At 37.3% G+C, this 22,945-nt stretch overlaps 1 protein-coding gene and 1 non-coding gene across 2 annotated transcripts in view; both read right to left on the bottom strand.

Moving 5' to 3' along the window:
• Window positions 1–22,945, bottom strand: part of LOC133531336 (LIM domain-binding protein 2) — a 92,676-nt gene that overhangs the window by 50,878 nt on the left and 18,853 nt on the right. The window contains exon 2 of the mRNA XM_061869482.1: window positions 14,100–14,482. Within this exon, the coding sequence (XP_061725466.1) occupies window positions 14,100–14,482 (383 nt within the window). The remainder of the gene's footprint in view (window positions 1–14,099; window positions 14,483–22,945) is intronic.
• Window positions 16,806–16,878, bottom strand: Trnad-auc (transfer RNA aspartic acid (anticodon AUC)). The gene has a single exon. It is a non-coding gene; the product is annotated as a tRNA-Asp (tRNA).

The raw sequence follows: 22,945 nt of genomic DNA, 5'->3' as shown, positions 1-22,945 counted from the left end.
TTAGAGACAGTATACATCTCTAATAAAGTATATATTATTTATCGATTCCATATTTGTAATTGTACTTATATTGTATTTTTATTGTTTGTAAAAATGGACATGTTAAAGTGCATGGCCTGCCTGGCCTATTTGCTGAATAAATGTTTGATATTTGATAATTTGATAGGAATATTTTAGTTTTAATTAGATTTTTTAATTATTTGTCCTTGTGAAGAGACTAAGACAATAGACCATACTGCCTCATCTTCTGTAAAACTTGGATCGCTGAGACGAACAAAATGCTCTCTAAGCAACAAGAAAATCAGCCAAGAGTTTGTTGGTTTTTGAACCATGCTCAGAGGGCCTACCGCAAATACAATTGCGGGCACGGACATCTTTCTCTGTCACTCTAATAATGCCTTCACTGGAGTAAAAAGAAAGATGCCTGCAATTTGCGAACTTCGGTATTCCGCTAGGCTCTCAGTAATCTCAGTGTAGGGTTTTGGCATGGCATAATAATTTAAAACCGAAGATTTAATTATAAGCCGAAGGAAACACTAATAAAATAAATCAAAAAGGTATCGCTTCATAGCTTGGATGTTACAAATATACAAGGTGCCTGTACGGTCAAATTAACTCAAATTTCACTAAAGTCAGGAACTAATTCTAAGGACTAATAAAATCACTACGGATTGTTTTGTATGGGCTAAAAATCGAACTTTATACAATCGTTACTAAATTCACCCCCCCCGGAAAGGGGTGAAATCGGCTGAAAATAATGTAATGGTTATAACTAAGAAGAGAAAAAAGGTGTACTCGGTGTAATTTGGCGTACGTTTTACAACACTTATATCTAAATTCGCACGTGTTATTTATGTTAATTTAAGCTACGGAACAGGCAAAAAAAAACAACATTAAAAAAAATCTATTTTGGCCATTGCGGGTCTGGGGAAAGTAATGTACTCGGTGCAAATTGAGTAAATAATTAGAAAAAATATCTAAATCCAATGTCAAATTCGCACCATGGTGCGACACCCGGAAAGTAGTTTTTCATGTTTTACTGTCGTTGTACTTCGGGGGAAATTTTAATACTATTGGAAATTGATGCAATCATATTCATTTGATTTTGTTTACATTCGCACCCCATAAAAAATTGGCATTTTTATACGGAACAGGCAGTTTTGTAATCAAGTACCAAAAACGTAGAGCAATAAATACACAGAAGCGACAAGCGCGTGATTAGTGGCAACTTGGCAAGAGAAGGAACGCGCGTAGATGCACCGATGAAGCACGGCTCTTGAGGCACGAGTAGTGGCATGTACTGCAAAAATAGTAGGGTTTCTGAGTATGCAGACAGACAGTCAACAAATTAAATACAGGTACGCTCAATGTTTGTTAAATTCGAAAAATCGCGTTTTTCCATATACTTACGAAAACGTTAGACTACTTAGTTCACTCAATATTGTTTAAAACAATAGTTCCGTTTTAATGCCAGAAGAAAGATTTGTGCTCGTTGCCCGTCAAAAGTGTCAAACAAACTGTCTCGGAACAATCGCTGCGCGTAGGGTTTGAGATCCGGATATCCGAAATATCCGGATATCGGGTCATAAGATCCGGATATTACGGATCCGTTAATTATGGTTATTGACCTATAACCGGAACAATTTTCTAATGAAATTTATGAATAATTTCATACCATTTTGTCATTTAAATATAGTATTTTCATATATTTAATCAATTCAAATACTAACAGCACATCAATTTTGATAGGTACATCATGTCACGCAGTAACTTTATACAATGAATGCGAATGTTGCTTAATGCAATGCAAACATTAGATCATTGGATATCTTGATGACTTGGGGCTATAGGCTCAAAACAAAAGCAACCTGAAGGCCAAGGCTAGGATAGTAGAGTAGGAAGGAGAGAAAATTGGTCTGATAATCAACCACTAGAATATCTCCAAATGAATAGGGCTAAGATGGTCGGCTCTTTATCATTTGTCATGAAGGGCATAGTGACAAGTGATAAAAATAGAACCATGCTGCCACCGCAGATCGAAAAGAAAAGACCTACCTAAAGTAATCGGGAAGAGGAGATAGATGTTCGAATCCAAAATGCCCTAAGATGCTCAGCAGCGCTTCGCCGAGTTCTAGTGTCCAAGCTGATCAGTAGACTGTCCATGATTCAAGTCTATAAGACAATAATTAGATTTTGATGAATGACATCGGTAAGTATTACACTTGGACTCTGAATCAGAAAAAAAAGAACAAGTTCTTAGTGAAGAAGACGAAATTCTGGCGGAATATTCTGGGACCTATCAGAGATGAAGATAGAGAAGATGAAAGCGTAGGAAAAATAGGGAGCTAGAGTAGCCTTAAAACGCCCTCGGAGTATCCAACTAGCGTGGAGTTATGAGAGCATAGTTAGTATTTCATGACGAATGAACACGAGGTGAGGCATTGGATGTATTTCCAACTATGCACCAGCTAATCCAGATATAAACCCTCCTTATTAAGTACGGTTTTAGAGATAACATTATGTTAGCTATTATAGTAATCAAGTAATCATTTAAAATTAGTTGGGGTGATATCATTGTATTAAAACATAGTTAAAAACGTTATTTCTGTGTTATCTAAATCAGTTTATTCGGATATTTATTTTGGTGGATATTCGAATAATTAGAATATCACAATATTCTAATTGCAAACCCTACATATAACTTCCCAGTAGGGACACAAATAGGTAATGTAAATACTGCGAGGAGGATCTTGTTTAGGAAAAACCAGAGCGATCGAGTATATTCCTTCAACAGGATGCTCTCCTACAGCATATAAAAAGGGCTTAACAGACCCACATTGGGACCAATTTACCTGAATAGCGACCCACAAATGCTAGATTGTTGCAACTAGGCTTGGCGAAAGAAAAATGATGGACCAGCGTACACCTCTGCAAGGAACTATTGTCTTGCAAGTGCAAAGAACGCTGTACAGGGTGTGGGGGAGTAAAACACGGATTTAAATACACTATGCTTTGCGTATGCGAAGGTGCATGCTCTGGGACAAAATAATACGTAAAAAAAAAATATTTTTGTTTAATTAGTGTGTAACTTTAATTAGCTAGATCCGGAGTAAATTACAATATTCTCAATTTTCTTAGATCTCAGTATTCTTAATTTTGATAATAATACTTTTATCGAAAATATTTTAAGTTACCTTTACTTAAACATCATTTGCCTTGCAAATTGTATTGAAACAGCCATCCGACTCTTGGTGGTGTCATCCGGTATGGAACAAAAATAGTGTAATTTGCTTGTTTATAAACCGATTTTCAAAATTTTAATGGAATTTTATAGCTTATTAATGTAGCATTCACATCTTGATACAACGTCTTCCTGTAAAGTTACTAGTAAAGTTGATGAAAACAAAAAACGGATTTTTTTTCGGGAAAATTTAAATAAAACTTAAAATTTCTCGCAAACTATGGTATTTACAAGGTCAAATGTATAAACGATATTGTAGCGCATTTAATTTTGCTTTTTATGACACCCCACACAAGCTTACATGTGATATAATTGCTGTGGTATACGCAATATTCTGAACACGGCACCGGCCATTTTGATGACGTCATAACTGGTGACTTAGCCATGTTAGAAACTGTCTCCCGATGGTTTTTTAGTCAGAATAACATGCTTAACAACATACTAAAATATGATGCTGGTTTCATCAAAGGCACCTTTTGGGCCCTATATGACCATAAGGGAAGCGACTTCATACCTACTCGTATAACATTTTTTTATACAATCAAACACATTTGAATAAGTAGTCGATAAAGCAGTCAAACACCGATAGATTATTAATATGTTGTAACATGACATCACTATTTTTGATCTCACATAGACAATTTACGCACAAACTTGCATTTCATTTTTGGTCGCACTTTTGAAGTTTGACAGTCGTTCTTGATATCCTATTTCTTTCTATGTATCCGGATCCGAAAAATTGTCGGATATTGCAAACCCTAGCTGCGCGCTGCGCTATCTCCCCGCCCCGCGCGCCCCGCGCCGCGTGCTGCCAACCACCTTCGCTTGCAGTTCGTTGCGATTAATTCTATTTACTTTTTGACAAACTTCCGGTAAAAAAAATCTATTTTTTATTTAGTGCAAATGTAGTGTCTTTAGATAAGTACCGTTTTTAAAATTTTCACGTCTCTCTTAATTTCCCCCGAAGCACAATGTACAAAATAATTAAAAATACATGTTCCATAATTTGCCCAGGCGTGCAAAGTTAACTGAATGTTTATAATGCTTTAAAAAGCTTAACTTGAGATTGCACCAACCGACTGACTTATCCTCGAGCCGCAATCGAAAAAAAAATGTTTTTTAGGGTATCATACATTGCACATCTTTTTAATTAAGATATACTATGCACCAAGGTGTTCTCTATACACTACTTAGCTTGAACCTAATAGCTTTTAATTTACTCCAAAATTACGGCACTTTATAGTTTATACCTAAAATTTAACGGTCTTCCGTACATAATAGAAACGGTGCAACTCGGGGGAAACAATCTAGTTGCGCCATCTAACAAATCCAAAAAAAGCACGACTACACGACTTACTTCCATACTTTTTCTTAACTTGACTATACTAGTGAGCATTGCGAGACATTTTAACTAAGCATTCCTGGTAATATTTAGAAACTAAAATGTCATATAAAATTTTCTGGATTAGGCTTAGTTTCAGAGATAATTAAATGTTTTTCGAAATCATTCTTTCGCCATAAGTCGGTACAAAACACATTTTTGACTGCGGTATTGCCACTTTGAGGTCTAGTCTGGACATACCTATTGATTGACATCGAAAAATTAAAAAAATGTATTCGATAGGCTACCCCCCAAATAAATAAAAATCTTTTTAGTTCATTTTAGGTTATGTGTTTGTCAATAAACATTACGTTTTATTTACGGGAGTGTTCAAAAAAAGCGAAAAAAAAAAAAACAAAAAAAAAAGTTTTTTTTTGTCGAAGTTCAAAAAAGTCATTTTTTGCTTCTGTTTGGTTTAAAATCTCTCGCAATGCTCACGAGCACCTTGTATTATTAACGGTAAACATTTTTATTAGGTAATAAACAAATCCATCAATATCTTAGGAACTTTAAATACTATACACTAGGGAATATAGCTGCACATTTAAAGTTAATATATTTAATGACAATAAACACAATGGGAAGTTATTGAATGGGTCATAAAGTAAATTTATTTCATTTACTGGCGAAGCGTAAGGATCTTGATACTGTTTATTCTAGTATAAATTACCTAATACCTACCAACAATAGGTACATTACACTATTTAGTACTTGGGTTGAAATTCCTTTCGTTGCTTTGTTTCTGTACCCCTAGTGTGAATTTATTCAATAGCGTGACGTGACGTACGCGTTTGCGTTAAGTCTCATTTTGTATAGGATTTTGAGATTCCAAAACGTCCCGCTTGGCGCGTTGTTTCTACATTCCATATAAAATTTGACTTAACGCAAACGCGTACGTCACGACACGCTATCGAATAAATTTACACTAGGGGTTCTGACCACTCTGTCACGCTTGCATCTATGTCTTCTATCAAATAAATAAATAAATAAAGTCGAGTGCTATTGTATGTCTTTCTAGCTGTTGATTATAATTTACATAAGAAAAAATAAAAATATTTTTTATCTCATAAAAAAAGAAACGCTTTGTTACATTTTTTGGGGACAAAAAACAAGATCAAGTTGTAAAATGGTTTTTTTACAAATGATGAAAAAATATGATGGAAATTGTACAACAAATCCATTTAAATCCAAAATTTTAATTACTTTAAAATAACGTACATGGAACGGGCAGTGCTCTAGAGAAAACATATCATTTTCTGCACCTTTTTCACAACAACGTACCACTTTCAAAGCATGAGAAATGAAAACGTAATACTTCTACAATTATATCGTGGTTATGTGATACAGTCAAGGGGTGAGCCACGTGCCGCCCCCTAGCGTGGCCGACCACAACCATTTACTTGCGGTAAGCTCACTGGTTTAAAGGTTTTCGTTTATACCTTATTAGTGCTGACAGCCTGGTGTTATGTCTGTCTGTAAAAAATTAAGGAAGCTAAGTTGGCAGCGATTTTGATAGCCCGACGGCGCAAGGTAACCGTCAGAATTTCATAGAAGTTTGACGTTTAAAATAACACTTGCACTGTCTGTGCTATCAAAACCGCTGTCAACTTATCTTGGTTTGACTCTACCTATGTACCAGAGGCGTTAACTTTGATTGTATTGTCCATAGAAATATTCTCTAAAATGTGTTTGACCCGGTTTTAGTATTAATGTTTACGTAATAGGGTTGTTTCCATCTACAAATCATAGGGTAGAAATTGTATCACAATAAATTCTTTTGGATTATATTAAGAACATGTTATACTACTTTTAGGGGACCTGTAATGAACATATTTTTGTTAATATTGAATTTAAAATATCTTTTGGCACACGTCACGTGATCAAACTCGAAACGTCTTTGAAGATTCTGATGACGTCACAACTCTCGAATTGACACTGTTGACAGTTAGGCGATAAACAACAAATGACAAATGTCAGTTGACAGTTCGTATCTTCTACGTGTGTATGTCGTTATGTGTCAAACCGTAAACTGTGACGTCACACAATTTTCAAAGAGCGTTTTGGGCGCGAAAGCATCTGTCAAAATATATTTTGTTCATTTAACATATTTAAAGCCGTTTTTAGTTTAAAAGTTGGATTTTAGGGCAACTTTTAGTTAATATAGAACGTAATACAAGCGTTTCAAAAAATTGGAAACAATCCTATTCATGAAATGTCAATTCTAATTACGATAAAAATGTCGACAATATATTACCTGGGCGGCTACCGGGAAAATCGTAATTCGTCAATTGCGGGCATTTTTCTCTGTCACTCTAATTACGTCTTAGTGAGAGTAAAAGAGAAAGATCCCCGCAATTTGCGAATTTTGGTTTTCGCGGTAGGCCACCTGTACCCCTAGTGTAAATAAATTCGATTTCGAAACGTGACGTACGCGTTTGCGTTTAGTCTCATTTTGTATTGGATTTAGAAAGAGCGCGCCAAGCGGGACGTTTTGGAAACTCAAAATCCTATACAAAATGAGACTTAACGCAAACGCGTTCGTCACGTTATGATGTCGATCAAATTTACACTAGGGGTACTGATTATAGGCCATACGTGCGACTTTTATAAACTGTGCCAGTACAAGCACAAGTAATTGTGCACGTCTACTTCGTCTAGGAATGTTATTAATTGCGTACTTCTATTCAAATTAGACAAGTGGGACATGTCGAGAATATAATTGTTTAAGAACAAGTGTATGCTAGACGTTAGGCGATTATAGCTGGGGAGCCAACGATGCCAAATATGTAGTTAGGTACTATAGCGTCGTGGAGACCTATTGGAATTTAAATATGGACGATAGGAAGTATAAAAGGTTATATTATAAAGTTTTCTTTCCCAGCGAGCAGGAACTCTAGTTTTTTTTTGGGGGGGTTAGTGGAGGGTTAAGAAAATCGTTAAGTATATTGTGGATTTGGTAATTTTGGTTCAAGTTATTGCTATAATTTTTCTATATAGGTAACTTAAACGGACAATTATTTGTACACATTTCCTCAATCGGACGATTACAAACTTGGCGCCCAATTCTCACATTGTACTCGTAGTCGTCAGATTAAGAAAATGCGTACAAATAATTTATTACTTACTTAATATTCGTGACACTGACAGCAATTCCATATAAAAATGAACCATCATTCAACGCGAGAGGTAATATAGGTTTTTTATTTTTACAAAAAAACAGCCATGTTTGTACTTGTTACCAATGCAAGATATGCCGTGTCTATCAATTAGAATTGTCAAAATTTTATTATCTATTTTACGGAAGGTGGAGGTAAGGAAATAAATCTCCATGTACCAAAAAGTGTAATCAAAAAACCTTAAATAGGTGGCGCTACAATACCTAGATAGAACTAGAATACTTGAACAAAAAAATCTAATCATAGACAGCGCACTTCACTCCGTCAATAGCGCCTAGGTTCTTAGCTACTCTAGCGCTACTCTGGAGAGATTTGGAACTATTATATCTGGACACTTTTGCAACAGTTCTACCATAAGAGATGTCACTCCTCTTAATTCCACACTCCATAATCTATTTCAAAAGAAATTTTGAATAAATTTTACGCCAAACTAAGGGCAATGTATTGGCGAACTGAGCGCTCTTAAATTGTTTTGTTAGAAAATTTGTTATTTTTTTGGATAAAGGTTGACCTAAAGGGTAATATTAGGCTCCGAAAGGACTGGGCCAATTACTTTGAAATTTGGTATACATATGTATGTGACCCAAAGACGGACATATAATCATATAATCTAAATAAATGAATTTTAAATATAGAAGCCACTTATAGGGGGTTAATCATAAAAAAAAAACCTTGCGAACTATTTTGTGAGAATTTCAAATATACTTATTTTGGTACTTATACCTACCTTCTTCAACAATAATGAAAATATTAAGAAGATTTTCTACATGTTTCGCTGCCAAATCAAATTACAATCCTTCGTCACCAGTCTCAGTTGTGGGCACGGTGGGATCAGTAACACTAATATAATAACTTGATAAGTATCATAGATAAGTCCCCATGCTCTGGGCCACTATGGGGACTACAGCTCATCCCCTTTTGCCTGTGGGATGAAGCTTTTGCCCAAAAATGTCGCAGGATGTTCAAAATATTTTGCCCTTGGTGTACGTAGGACTTATCTTTGTGTTTCAACGTGTCAATTTTGATTTGTCATAACCTCATAAGTCCCAATGTCCATTACAATGTACACTCAGTTTCACTCTAATTAAGAGCCATTCATAAACCAAATAACATACATATACCATACATGTAGCATCTTCTGTTTCGGTGCTTTCTCAAACAAAAGAAATTTATCTCAATTTACTATAGGATAAGGTCCAAATTAAAAATAGGATATTTTTTACGGTGGGCCCAGGTTAAAATTATTCAAAATATTCGTTTTCTATAAAAGTAACATACATTATATTTTTTATGTAATAATGTTATATAAATTAAAATCCAAAATAAAATGCTTGTTACCGAAGTGATTTGTTTCAGTACCTTGAGCTGATTTGAGTGTACAATTTTGGTATATTCATAAATAATAATTATTATTTATAAAAAATAGTTACATAAAAATTTAAAAGGTACTTGGCAGAAAAAAAGCAACAGCAACCAACGGAAAAATATAAAAACGTCAAAATTCCATTTTGAATTTGGAACGATTTTGATCGGGGAGCACGGCAGACGACACTCGAGGCCCGTGCCGTCTCACTCCACAGTCTTTACTTATGTACATACCGCGACCGGTCTCACTTGACCCCTGTAACATCGTACAAATACCCCTTTATTACTAGCTGGGGCATCTGTCGAGGGGGGCAGCGCGGGTCAACTAAGAATGGGCGCAGCGGTACCAGGGATCCATAGATATAGGTAGATAGAGAGAGGTTGTACTCGGGGTGGGCGAGTACAGTCGTCGGCAGCGTTAGAAAATTATCGGTTGTTTTGTTTTAGACGCTATAACTATTTATTTTAATTAGGACGCTGATAATAATTGTAGTTTGTGACCATTTCTAGCATAAACATAACACATGAAATATTTTTGATGTATTCTTGAATAATCTGAAAATAAAAAAGTCGTCCTATACTGTATGTTGTTAAAGGTTTTTTTTTATATTTATGAAAGCCTTAAATGTGAAACGTGAGCTGTTTTTTGTAGTTCAATCTTTTTTAGTTGCATTAACAGTCGTAAAACTATCGATTCCTGTTCAAGTTGTGTTTATTACTTATCTAATTCATAAATTAAGTTACAAGATAATTAAAAAATTAGCGCTTAAAAAAAGTTGTATACAGACGATACAGGACTGATACCTACATACTGGATCGGTAATTTGGCGTGCCGTTCATTTGGCGTTTGTCAATTTGTCATTCATATTTTATTTTTAGTGCATATTATTTGTATTTATGTTAAATAAATAAATATTATAGGGACATTCTTACACAAATTGACGAAGTCCCACAGTAACCCAAGAAGGATTGTGTTGTGGGTACTCAGACTCAGACAACGATATATATAATATATAAATACTTAAATACATAGAAAACATCCATGACTCAGGAACAGGCGATAAATAAAAACACGACCGAAGGGAGTGTTTTAAATCGACACGAGTTGCGAATTACCTATTCGCAGTATTCGCACATGTATGGTACAACGTTTTACAGTACATATGGCCCTTTAAATGTTCGACACAGTAACGTAATATGCTAATTTTCGCACTAGTGCGCTAAAGTAGCACCATATGTACTGTAAAATAGATTATTTACTAGATTCAGACTAAGATAAGTCTGCAACGATTTGGATAGCACACGCAGCTAGTGCATGTGTTTTTATAACGTCAAACTTCTATGACGATTAAATAACACTTGCACAGCGTGCGCTATCAAAATCGTTGCAGACTTAGCTTGTTCTGACTCTAGAGATCACTTATAAGTAGATACAAGTTCGCCTTTGTACAGCAAGTTGCAAAAGTGCATACCCACTCAGTGAATAAATTCCATTTATAAAGAGTGTACATATTTATTTCATTATTATTGTATTTTATTATGAAATTTGATTCGTCTTATGTACAATAAAGTGTTCAAACATACAATGTACATACAATGCATATTATTATCAATATCGTGATATTTTCAGCACGCTTTACAATTACTCAATAGATAACTCCTCATTTAAATTATTTGATTTTTTTATATCGATTTAAACAAATTTACTAATTTCGGTAAAATACTACACAAAATGAGTCAAATTCAGTCAAATTACTCTTACGTTTCAATTTAAATAAAAAAAACAACAAATCATGAATAATAATAACATTATCCATATAATTAGCACTAAATATCGGCCACATAATCAATAATGAGTACCAACACAAATTAACCACACAAAAATCATTAGCGCACCATTTCACATAATCGCTTCGCGCCTCAAAATTAATTAAAAAACCTTTAATTGATAACTTTTCCGCGCAACTGTACCACGCTTCACAAAATATATACGTACTGCTCACCTACATTTATTTGTGCACTCACACAGACGCGTTTTATGGGAGCACACATAGATACACACCGACGAGCTTTGCGCACACATACGTAGTTTATTTTACTAGAGGATAAATTTGCGATTTTTATACGAATGGTTTTATCAGAGAATAAAATATTGATGTTTAAATTAATAATGGATTGACGGTTGGAGATTTTAGGATTTAATAGGGTAAATCGTCAATTACTGGCCACTCTTCTATAACTAGCCACCTTATCCGAAAAATGAATTATTTATTTATTTATCTATTTTAATCTATATTGCACAATACATGAAGGTACGAATGGCGGACTTAATGCCTTAAGGCAATTAATTATTAATTAATTAATTATATTCACCTATTAAACAGAAATATCTGGGAAACCGAGCTTTGCTCGGAAAACATATAAAAACTTAAAAAAACGCGTTTTCCCAGAGATAAGACTGATTTTTCGCCCCTGAAAACCCCCATATAGAAAATTTCATCCATATCGTTAGAGCCGTTTGAGAGATCCTCGAAATATATATATACAATATACAGTGTTTTTTTTTTGTTTTCCGTTAATTTCAAGGGTGCATCCCTGAGCTTAAATTCTCTCTCTCAAGTAACTCTCCATTTCGGAGATAATCAATAATTATTTTTTTACTGATATAGCCCTTACGAGCATGTGCCATTGCCTTAGGGCCTGTTTACATATTGATAGTGATAGTAGATTTCGTAGCAATTGTACGAGTTCATACAATTGCTACGAAACATTATCTCGAACGATCGATGTTCGAAATGACATTGATATGTTACAGTTATCAATTATTTGATTGAGTTAAGTGTTATGCCCGTTGATAAAAACGCTATATGAAACATTTAGTCACTTTTTATAATAAAAAAAAATAATAAAAAATCAATTATTTGATTGAGTTAAATGTTAATGCCCGTTGATAAAAACGCTATATGAAACATTTAGTCACTTTTTATAAAAAAAAAATTAAAAAAAAAATTGAAAAATTTTACGCCATGAAGTTTCCTTAAACGTGTTTCCACTGGCGATTTGCCACCGTTGTTGAATTGAGTAGAGCGCCAACGAGTTCGCCGCGAACGCGCAACGAGTTTAATTTGTTCAATATCAAAAAGTGGCGCCATCTGATAGGTCAAAGGCCAAAGGTATGGCGGCATCGTTTCGAGAGTTTTAATCATGTGTCGAAAAATGGCAGTAAATTTACTGTCGCCACAAAATTTTCTTTGACAGTCCACATATATACGTTACGAGATAATTGAAAGTTTGTACGGAAACCTCGGTGCGCGAGGAATACGAACTCACATTTGACCGGTTTTTTACTTATTGTCCAAATAGTAGCAAATTATGCGCAAGTTCTCACTACTACTCGTACTGATAAGAACGGTCTAGAACAAGTCTGCCGCCCTTATCTCACGGCGGTCAGAGGTCAACGATGAATGCAATATGAATCCAAGTACATATCTACAATCTAGCTCAATAATGCAGATTTGGAGTCGGTCAGGTAGTTCAAAGTCCATTTTCAACAGTTAATCTCACGGCGGTCATGAATTAGATTTGGAATAGAAAACACTCGAACATTGTGACCGCGGCGGGCAAAACGTCCTACTATGCCGCTTGCCATAAGGACGCCTTGACAAGTAATTCGTATAATAATACAAGCAAATCTCTCCCTTATGGCATACAAAGTGGGAAGTTTAGCTGGCCCCGGTCACAAATGAGGATTTGGAATCAGTTACATGGTTCTAAATTAGCTTTACACAATAGCAAATCTTATAACGGTCAGAGGACAGGGTATAATGCAGCTAGCATCTTCTGAACCTTACCATCTAGGCGCTGGTGGCCTAGCGGTAAGAGCGTGCGACTTGCAATCCGGAGGTCGCGGGTTCAAACCCCGGCTCGTACCAATGAGTTTTTCGGAACTTATGTACGAAATATCATTCGATATTTACCAGTCGCTTTTCGGTGAAGGAAAAACATCGTGAGGAAACCGGACTAATCCCAAGAAGGCCTAGTTTACCCTCTGGGTTGGAAGGTCAGATGGCAGTCGCTTTCGTAAAAACTAGTGCCTACGCCAAATCTTGGGATTAGTTGTCAAGCGGACCCCAGGCTCCCATGAGCCGTGGCAAAATGCCGGGACAACGCGAGGAAGAAGAAGAGATCTTCTGAAGCTTACCACGGGGGCCTTTGTTAGATTTAGCCTAGTTTAAACTTGTATTTAGGATAATATATTTTTTTAATATATTGTTTTTCTGACGTGTGTTGGTCAATGTCAATTTAGTATAAATAAATATTGTATAACATTTACAACAGAAATTGTTAATTTAAAAGGTTATTTGATCAAGTGGTTCAATCGAAGTCCGTTTTTGGCAATGGCATATCTCAGATACCACGGTCAGAAGTCACACTACAATGTAATACGAGTACAGTCCTACTATGGAAGAAATGGCCGATTAAGGTTATACCAGGATACCTAACTTAGGTGGTCCGAAGAAGTCCGTTAGATAGGTAGATGTGGCTCATGGCGGTCAGAGGTTAAATTAGGTTGGTAATGAGTTCAAATCATTTTGAATGCCCTATCCGGTTAGTTTCTGCTGATGCTGTCTATTACTTTTAAATCTAACCGTTAACCCTTTGACCGCTAAAAACGACACCTGACGCGCGCGACTACCTATACAGTCCAATTTCAACCTTCGTGCATTCCGACAAGGTTCACGATGATGCAAACTATAGGCATGGCATTCAACGGTGACACCAGTCTGGTGTCAAGCAAAGCACGTAACCACTATCTCCATGTCATATGAAATCCATGGGTTACGATACTTTCGTCGTATTGGGCCCCAAGGCAACACTGCATTCTTGAGAGTATGACATTTTAGTACCAGGGATTCAGAAATGACAAGAAGCTCACCTGTCAACAGGCGGCGGTAGCGGCGCCATCATATGTGGATGCGGGGGCATCGGATGCGGCGGGTGCGGGTGAAACGGGGAGCCGGGCGGCGCGAAGTTCGGCCCCGGGAAGTGCCCCTGCTGGGGCGGCGGGCCCGGCGGGAAGCCGCCGCCGCTCCCGGGCCGGGCCGAGGGGCTCCCGAACGGCGCCGCGTACGGCGGGCCGGCGAAACCCGGGCCGGGGGTGGAGGGCGCGGGGGAGGCGGCGAAGGCCGGGCCGGCCGGAGAGCCCGCGGGCGGCGCGAAGGACGAGAAGGGCGGCTCCGGGTTGCCGCTCTTCCAGGCCGCCGGCACGCCCGGCGCGTCGTCCAGCGGCGGCACGCGCCGCTGCAGGCCCACCGACATCTGTGGGAGGACAGCGTTAGATGGTTGACACAAAAAGGCCAGGCGGTGACCAACCAAGCTTTCCGACAATCTAATATCGCCCTGTGGTCGGGGCGTAATGAAATTTAGTGGCCAGACACTGTCTGAGGTCTATATACGGTTGAAGCATGGTGACCTTAGCCAAAAGCTTTGTTGGTGATTTCTGGCCGCTTCATTAACTCTTATTTTATCCCTACACAGTACTGCATAAGTAGTGAGTCAACTTGGGAGTCAGATTTATTAAACTTTTGTGGTTACTTTCCACCGAAAATGGCCACCAGGCGGCTTTTTCTATAGACTTGGGCAAAGACTTGCATCCCCAAAGTTTAGTTAACTTGGCAAGCCTGGTATCTAAATAAATTGGCAACACTAATGATGAGTTCCCATACTTTCTTAAGTTTCCCAACTTTGGAAAGTCACAAACCGATAGCTCGGTCAGCATGGAAACACATCCAACAATTGGAAACTTAAGGATGACACTAGACCGGGCCGGGGCTGGGACGGAGCGTCCGACACGTCATTTTCTATGACGGCTGATTGGTGATCACGTGGTGCTTTCCATAGAAAAAGAAGCGCCGGAAGCTTCGGCCCGGTCTAGCGTGAGTCATCCTTTATGGAACACGGTTATATCTTAAAACGCTAAGCTGTATCAGCCGAGTGAAGATCTTCGAGTGAGAGTACAATGTAAGGAGGTATTTTTGTAAGTTTTAACATGAGCAGGAGCAGCATCGATCAGGAACTAATGGTGTTAGGAGGCCTAAAACGCGGTAGCATGAGGGTTTCGCTACAGGCAGATCGACTACGGGTCAACTCAGTCGAGAATAAATTATCGGGTTTGGTAACTTTGATAGCAAATGAAAGAAATGAACAAAAAATTTAACGTAATATTTTCATATAAATTTGACATTAATAATGAGATGATGACATTAAAAATGCTACACAAGGTTAGCTTATTGGTGCAACTCTATAAAAATATGAAGCGTGTATTTTTTCTATGCAATACTAATAAATTGTATTTACAATAACAATATACATAATAGATATATACACTGGATTACTATAACTAGCTTAAATCTAAAATAGGCCCTTGAGGCATTGGTACCAAGGATGCTGGCGGCATTTCCTCGTTGTATCGCAATACTGATACGTTGTGCGAGGCAGCCGCCAGCTCTTCGGTCACCAGTTACGTCAGCCACACGCTTCGCGATTTCTGCAAAAAACTTGTGCGCGCTGGGACCCCATGGATCTAAAGTTGCAACGCATTAGATGGCATACTATTTATAGGACGCCGCAGAGGGGCATACATTGTATGTAAAATTTGAGCTCTGGGGGGGCAGCTACCTACGTGATTTTTATGCTGCCTGAACCTGCTTACGCCCATGGCTCGCACATCGGAGCGACGTGCCATTCGCATCCAGCGAGGCAACCGCCTTAGACGCCGGTCTCTTGGTATTTAAAACGATGTAAACAAAACCACGTGACTCAGCCACTCTGCCAATGAGATCCCATTGATACAAAATATAAATATTATTATTTGGATTTTAGCAATTAATGTGAAATGGGACCCCAGTCCTTTAAGTACTTTTTAACCGACTTCAAAAAAGGAGGAGGTTCGCAATTCGACTGATTTTTTTTTGTATGTATCTTACTCAATATCTCCGAGAATCGTGAACCGATTTTTAAAAAAATAATTTTAATCGAACGCGTTTAACCCCTAGATGGTGTCCTTGGCACCAAGTCGGGGTCTGATGATGGGATCTTGGAGAAATCGAGGGAACTCTTCAAATGTTATAGGTACATGTATGGCGCTTTTGGTAATTTTTGAAGTCGGTTTTATTACTATTTAATTTAGTTTAAATCTTTACAATTGGTCCTATAACTCCTATAATATATGTATATTTCATGGAACTAATTAATACTAGTGGCTCTGTGAGCTGTAAACCTCGCGATTTCAGTTGTGATTGTGAGGTTGCTGTGAAAAATACTTCGTTGCGTAATTTTCACAGCAAACTCACAATGGTCTTAGTAAGTACTATAGACCTTATTCGCGCTTAAGTCTTTGCCAATTTCCACCATTTTGAACATTTTCCAAAAAACGAAATGACAAAAAAATTATATTTAATTTAACTATCGAAGGTGCTCACAAAATTTCTCTAGAATCGGTTCAGAAATGCGACCTGCAGAGGAGAACATCAATGCTATTGGCTACGTGCGAAGCATAGATAAATATAAGTAAACAGAGTGGTAACTCCATACATCACTTTTCTTACCAAAACGCGAGTTAATTTAAAACTGGAAAAATTACTGTCTTGGGTGAGACTTGAACTCACGGCCTCTGGATCGATACTCCAGCGCTCTGCCATCTGAGCCACCAAGACCTCATCCATAAGCAGCAAATTTTTCCACCATATGGGTCTTGGGGACCCTAGCGACATCTACCGTAAGAACGTTACACCTCTTAGAGGGCTACCGGAGTTCCAAGTCATACTGGAAATTCACCAGTAACGATGTGCTACCCATACTAAATTAATTTTTAACAAGCACAAACGTCTGCGAACGATGCTATTAAGAGGCTGTCAATACCTAAAGCGCGCTCACTGTCTATTTGTATCGGAGTAAATGAGATAGCACTGAAGCATGTTACTGGGCCTGGGCAAGGGAATAATAAGAAAGTATTTAAATAAAAAAAAGTGGATTATTAGTGTAATATTTTACTCAACCACGGTTTAGATATAAATGTTTTGAAATTGTGATTTTAATTGCAGACCCATAAGTCAAAACAATAAAGACATAAAACCGTTTAATTGGGATTTTAAGACCAATCTTTGCAATTATTTTCTATCGAGCCGATTTCGTTCAATCATGTATCGAGTACAACCAAGGTCTTTGAAATATAATTAATATGAACATATATTTTTCTTACTTGACTAAAACAAATAGTCTTTCTTAAAAAACTGTTTAAGTAACATCAATTTCAAGGACATTGGGTGTTGACAGCCTCTTAAGCTTAGAATAAATTTAAAAGCGGAAAAATTACTGTCTTGGGTGAGACTTGAACTCACGGCCTCATGGCTTAATTAATATGCCAAATTGCCATATGGTCCACTTTCCTGTTTCGTCTACATTCCTATGTGGTCACCTAGAATACTAAGGACGTAGTTTCGCTAAAACACAAATAGGATTCCATCATCCACCAATTTTCTAGTATTTACGCGTGACACACTCACATTGACAGTTATCTCTATGGCCTCATCCACCAATCTGCCGTCAGTCGAATTGAAACGTCAGTGCATTAATTGTTCGAAGAAAAAATTAAATACGCCGGCATGCGTGGTCGAATGTTGCAAAAATTATACCGACCGAAAGAAAAAAAAGCCGGATAAATTTTCATAAATAAGTTAATCATGGTAAAATACGATATTAATCCATGAAGTTAGTTAGTACCTAAAGTCACAGCTAAAGTTGCTATAGCTGATGAGGCGTTGGAACCAACTGCATGAACCCAACGGACCAACGCATCATCGAAATAGATTATGTTAAGTAGTTTTAGGTATTTATTGTTTTGTTTATATTGTACTAACTTAGATATATAGGTAGATAAATAATAATTGTTGTATGTACTAACACTATATGAGTTTTTAGCTCGAAATAAATGATTTTCATTCATTCATAAAGTGGAGGGCGCTCTCACATTTTTTGCCATACTAAATTGAACCTTATCCCCGAGCTACAAAGGTGTTCGTACCAAACTAGAAAAAATGTACTCAATCCGCCTAGGTATACATTCGTGACACGCACACATTGAATCCTTCCGCCATTGCAGTGTCACAGCTGGTCGTCAGTTGCGCGGCCTCTGTCAAATTGTTCCTCTATGGTGGTCACCTTCTCAAATCGTCCACATTCCTATAGGGGCCGTGCGCGTTGGAGGGTCTGCCATCTTGTGGCCTGAATCGGAACCATAAACATGCACATGTACACGTCACGTGTTTTCTTGTGCATAGTAGGTTCTGCCATCTTGTGGGCTACATCGGAACAAAAAACATCACATTTACACCTCGCGCCAAAAATCTGACGGCTCCTGTGCTGCCTCCTACAGTTCATGCACGCTCCCTATAATATCGCCTTACCCATACCGGGACGCGATGTAAATACGGTTACTATGGAAACCCTAGTTAGCTTAGACCGACTTCATGGTCATAGTTACTTTACCTACTTACTAGGTCCATGGGGCCCCAGCGCGCACAAGTGTTTTGCAGAAATCGCGGGTAACCGAAGAGCTGGCGGCTTCTTCGCACGACGTATCAGCATTGCGATAGTCGACACAATGAGGAAATTCCGCCAACAGGCTTGGTATAATGCCTCAAGGTCCTATTTTAGATTTAAGTTAGTTATAGTAATCCTCTGTATATATCCATTATGTAAATTGTTATTGTAAATAAAATGTACTTTACAACTAGATTTCTAATCCCAAATAAAAATAATATTTTGGCAAAAAGGTCGGGGGGTTACTTGGCCCTTCTTAGCAATAAGGGCTAGCGATAGTCAGATGTCAGCGGATAGGTAATTCTAAGTTGCAATACTTCTACTATGGCAGTTAGTCCTTTTATAAGCTTTTATAGCCGACTGTACTTTTCTTTCCACAGGCAGCTAAAACTCATCGAGACAGATAAGAGTTTGCGTTGTTTTATCACAGAGTTCCAACGGCCTCTTCCTGTCTCCATCATCAGATCAGCACCATGTCATCATAATATTGTATTGTCACCCGATTAACAAATGTATGCAAAATTTCATAGGGACCGTGCGCGTGGAGGCTCTGCCATCTTGTGGCCTGAATCGGAACCATGTGTACATTTACACGTCACGTGTTTTCTTGTGCATAGTAGGTTCTGCCATCTTGTGGGCTATATCGGAACAATAAACATCACATTTACGCCTCGCGCCAAAAATCTGACGGCTCCTGTGCTGCATCCTACAAAGTCAAAAGTCAAAATATTCATGTACGCTCCCTATAATCGGCGTAATCCGTAATTGCTAAGGTTGCCGTCATCGAAATCGGAAGGATTATAATATATAAGTCAACACATACACACACAACTCAAAATTTGCCCCACATGTGTATAAAATGCAATTTTCTCATTAGTTTTTGAACTATCAAGAGGGCTTTTACCAGCCGATGTGGTGAAAAATAACGCACATACACATACTAACAGGACGAGTTAATAACTTGTAAAACCGTCTTCTAGATCTACATCTGCAATCTGAAGCAGTTTAGCTGACGAAAGTTTGTAAAGCAGCATAACTCCAATTTTCACATTTTTGCGTGATGTGATTATATGGGAGCAGCGACATCTAACGGTAAACACTTGAGTTAGATATTTGTGACAGGTGATTCATTTTATAATTATCACCTTTTCAGCTTATTATTGTTTGATATTTTAGAGAGAAAATCATAAATTCATTACCGTGCAAAAAATGTTGATTATAATGTAATGATTAATATTGTTGCAGTTTGTAACTGGTTTTTTGTACATTTTCTATGTGGTAATATAATTTTATTTTACAGTACATATGGTGCTACTTTACCGCACTAGTGCGAAAATTAGCATATTACGTTTCTGTGTCTAACATTTAAAGGGCCATATGTACTGTAAAACGTTGTACGATACATGTGCGAATAGGTAATTCGTTTTCCTATTTTTCGCACTTGTGTCGTAATGTACTATTATTGAACTCTGTAAATTAGACTAGCCTGAACTATTTTTGTGAGCATTTCTTTAATTAGTACATAATTTAGTACTGTAAACTCTTTGTAGTGTTAGAAAAGTTCCTTTATTCCCATGGGTATAATAAACACCTATTTATGTCTTTCTGCTGTCTATCCATTTGTCTTTCGCGATGTTGAAGCTCGTAAATAGATTTACAGACCGGAGGGCCTACCGTGAAAACCAAAATTCGTAAATTGCAGGGATCTTACTCTTTTATTTACTTCAATGAATGCGTAGAATGACAGAGAAAGATGCCCGTAATTTGCAAACATCGATTTTCGCGGTTATAATCCTGAGTTTATAATTTACAGCATTGATTTTGCGACCGAAGAGCCATATTGGTATCATATTTTTTTGTAAAAATAGTACATTATGACACAAATGTGAAAAATAGGAAATTCGCAATGAGTGGCGATAAATTAAAACACAACCGAAGGGAGTGTTTTAAATCGACACGAGTTGCGAATTACCTATTCGCACATATATCGTACAATAGTATAGTCAAGTTAACGAAAAGTATGGAAGTAAGTCGTGTAGTCGTGCTTTTTTTGGATTCGTTAGATGGCGCAACTAGATTATTTCCCCCGAGTTGCACCGTTTCTATTATGTACGGAAGACCGTTAAATTTTAGGTATAAACTATAAAGTGCCGTAATTTTGGAGTAAATTAAAAGCTATTGGGTTCAAGCTAAGTAGTGTATAGAGACCACCTTGGTGCATAGTATATCTTAATTAAAAAGATGTGCAATGAATGATACCCTAAAAAAATTTTTTTTTTCGATTGCGGCTCGAGGATAAGTCAGTCGGTTGGTGCAATCTCAAGTTAAGCTTTTTAAAGCATTATAAACATTCAGTTAACTTTGCACGCCTGGGCAAATTATGGAACATGTATTTTTAATTATTTTGTACATTGTGCTTCGGGGGAAATTAAGAGAGACGTGAAAATTTTAAAAACGGTACTTATCTAAAGACACTACATTTGCACTAAATAAAAAATAGATTTTTTTTACCGGAAGCTTGTCAAAAAGTAAATAGAATTAATCGCAACGAACTGCAAGCGAAGGTGGTTGGCAGCACGCGGCGCGGGGCGCGCGGGGCGGGGAGATAGCGCAGCGCGCAGCTAGGGTTTGCAATATCCGACAATTTTTCGGATCCGGATACATAGAAATAGGATATCAAGAACGACTGTCAAACTTCAAAAGTGCGACCAAAAATGAAATGCAAGTTTGTGCGTAAATTGTCTATGTGAGATCAAAAATAGTGATGTCATGTTACAACATATTAATAATCTATCGGTGTTTGACCGCTTTATCGACTACTTATTCAAATGTGTTTGATTGTATAAAAAAATGTTATACGAGTAGGTATGAAGGCGCTTCCCTTAGGGTCATATAGGGCCCAAAAGGTGCCTTTGATGAAACCAGCACCATATTTTAGTATGTTGTTAAGCATGTTATTTTGACAAAAAAACCATCGGGAGACAGTTTCTAACGTGGTTAAGTCACCAGTTATGACGTCATCAAAATGGCCGGTGCCGTGTTCAGAATATTGCGTATACCACAGAAAGTATATCACATGTAAGCTTGTGTGGGGTGTCATAAAAAGCAAAATTAAATGCGCTATAATATCGTTTATACATTTGACCTTGTAAGTACCATAGTTTGCGAGAAATTTTAAGTTTTATTTAAATTTTCCCGAAAAAAAATCCGTTTTTTGTATTCATCAACTTTACTAGTAACTTTACAGGAAAACATTGTATCAAGATATGAATACTACATTAGTAAGCTATTAAATTCCATTAAAATTTTGAAAATCGGTTTATAAACAAGCAAATTACACTATTTTTGTTCCATACCGGATGACACCACCAAGAGTCGGATGGCTGTTTCAATACAATTTGCAAGGCAAATGATGTTTAAGTAAAGGTAACTTGCTGAACGATATTTATAGTAAAGTAATATTTTCGATAAAAGTATTATTATCAAAATTAAGAATACTGAGATCGTTTTATTGTAATTTACTCCGGATCTAGCTAATTAAAGTTACACACTAATTAAACAATTTTTTTTTTTACGTTTTATTTTGTCCCAGAGCATGCACCTTCGCATGCGCAAAGCATAGTGTATTTAAATCCGTGTTTTACTCACCCACACCCTGTACAGCGTTCTTTGCACTTGCAAGACAATAGCTCCTTGCAGCTGAGACCAGCATCAGGAAGGGTTTTCTACAAAGAGGTGTACGCGGGTACATCATTTTTCTTTCGCCAAGCCTAGTTGCAAGAATCTAGCATTTGTGGGTCGCTATTCAGGTAAATTGGTTCCAATGTGGGTCTGTTAAGCCCTTTTTATATGCTGTAAGAGAGCATCCTGTTGAAGGAATATACTCGATCGCTCTGTTTTTAGGGTTCCGTAGCCAAATGGCAAAAAACGGAACCCTTATAGATTCGTCATGTCCGTCTGTCTGTCCGATTATTTCCTAAACAAGATCCTCCTCGCAGTATTTACATTACCTATTTGTGTCACTACTGGGTGTCACTACTATATGTAGGGTTTGCAATTAGAATATTGTGATATTCTAATTATTCGAATATCCACTAAAATAAATATCCAAATAAACGGATTTAGGCAACACAGAAATAACGTTTTTAACTATGTTTTAATACAATGATATTATCCCAACTA

Source organism: Cydia pomonella, chromosome 25, assembly GCF_033807575.1.
Source record: "Cydia pomonella isolate Wapato2018A chromosome 25, ilCydPomo1, whole genome shotgun sequence".
NCBI lineage: Eukaryota > Metazoa > Arthropoda > Insecta > Lepidoptera > Tortricidae > Cydia > Cydia pomonella.
The sequence above is the reverse complement of the archived record's forward strand: the minus strand, read 5'-3'. Positions and strand labels throughout refer to the sequence as shown.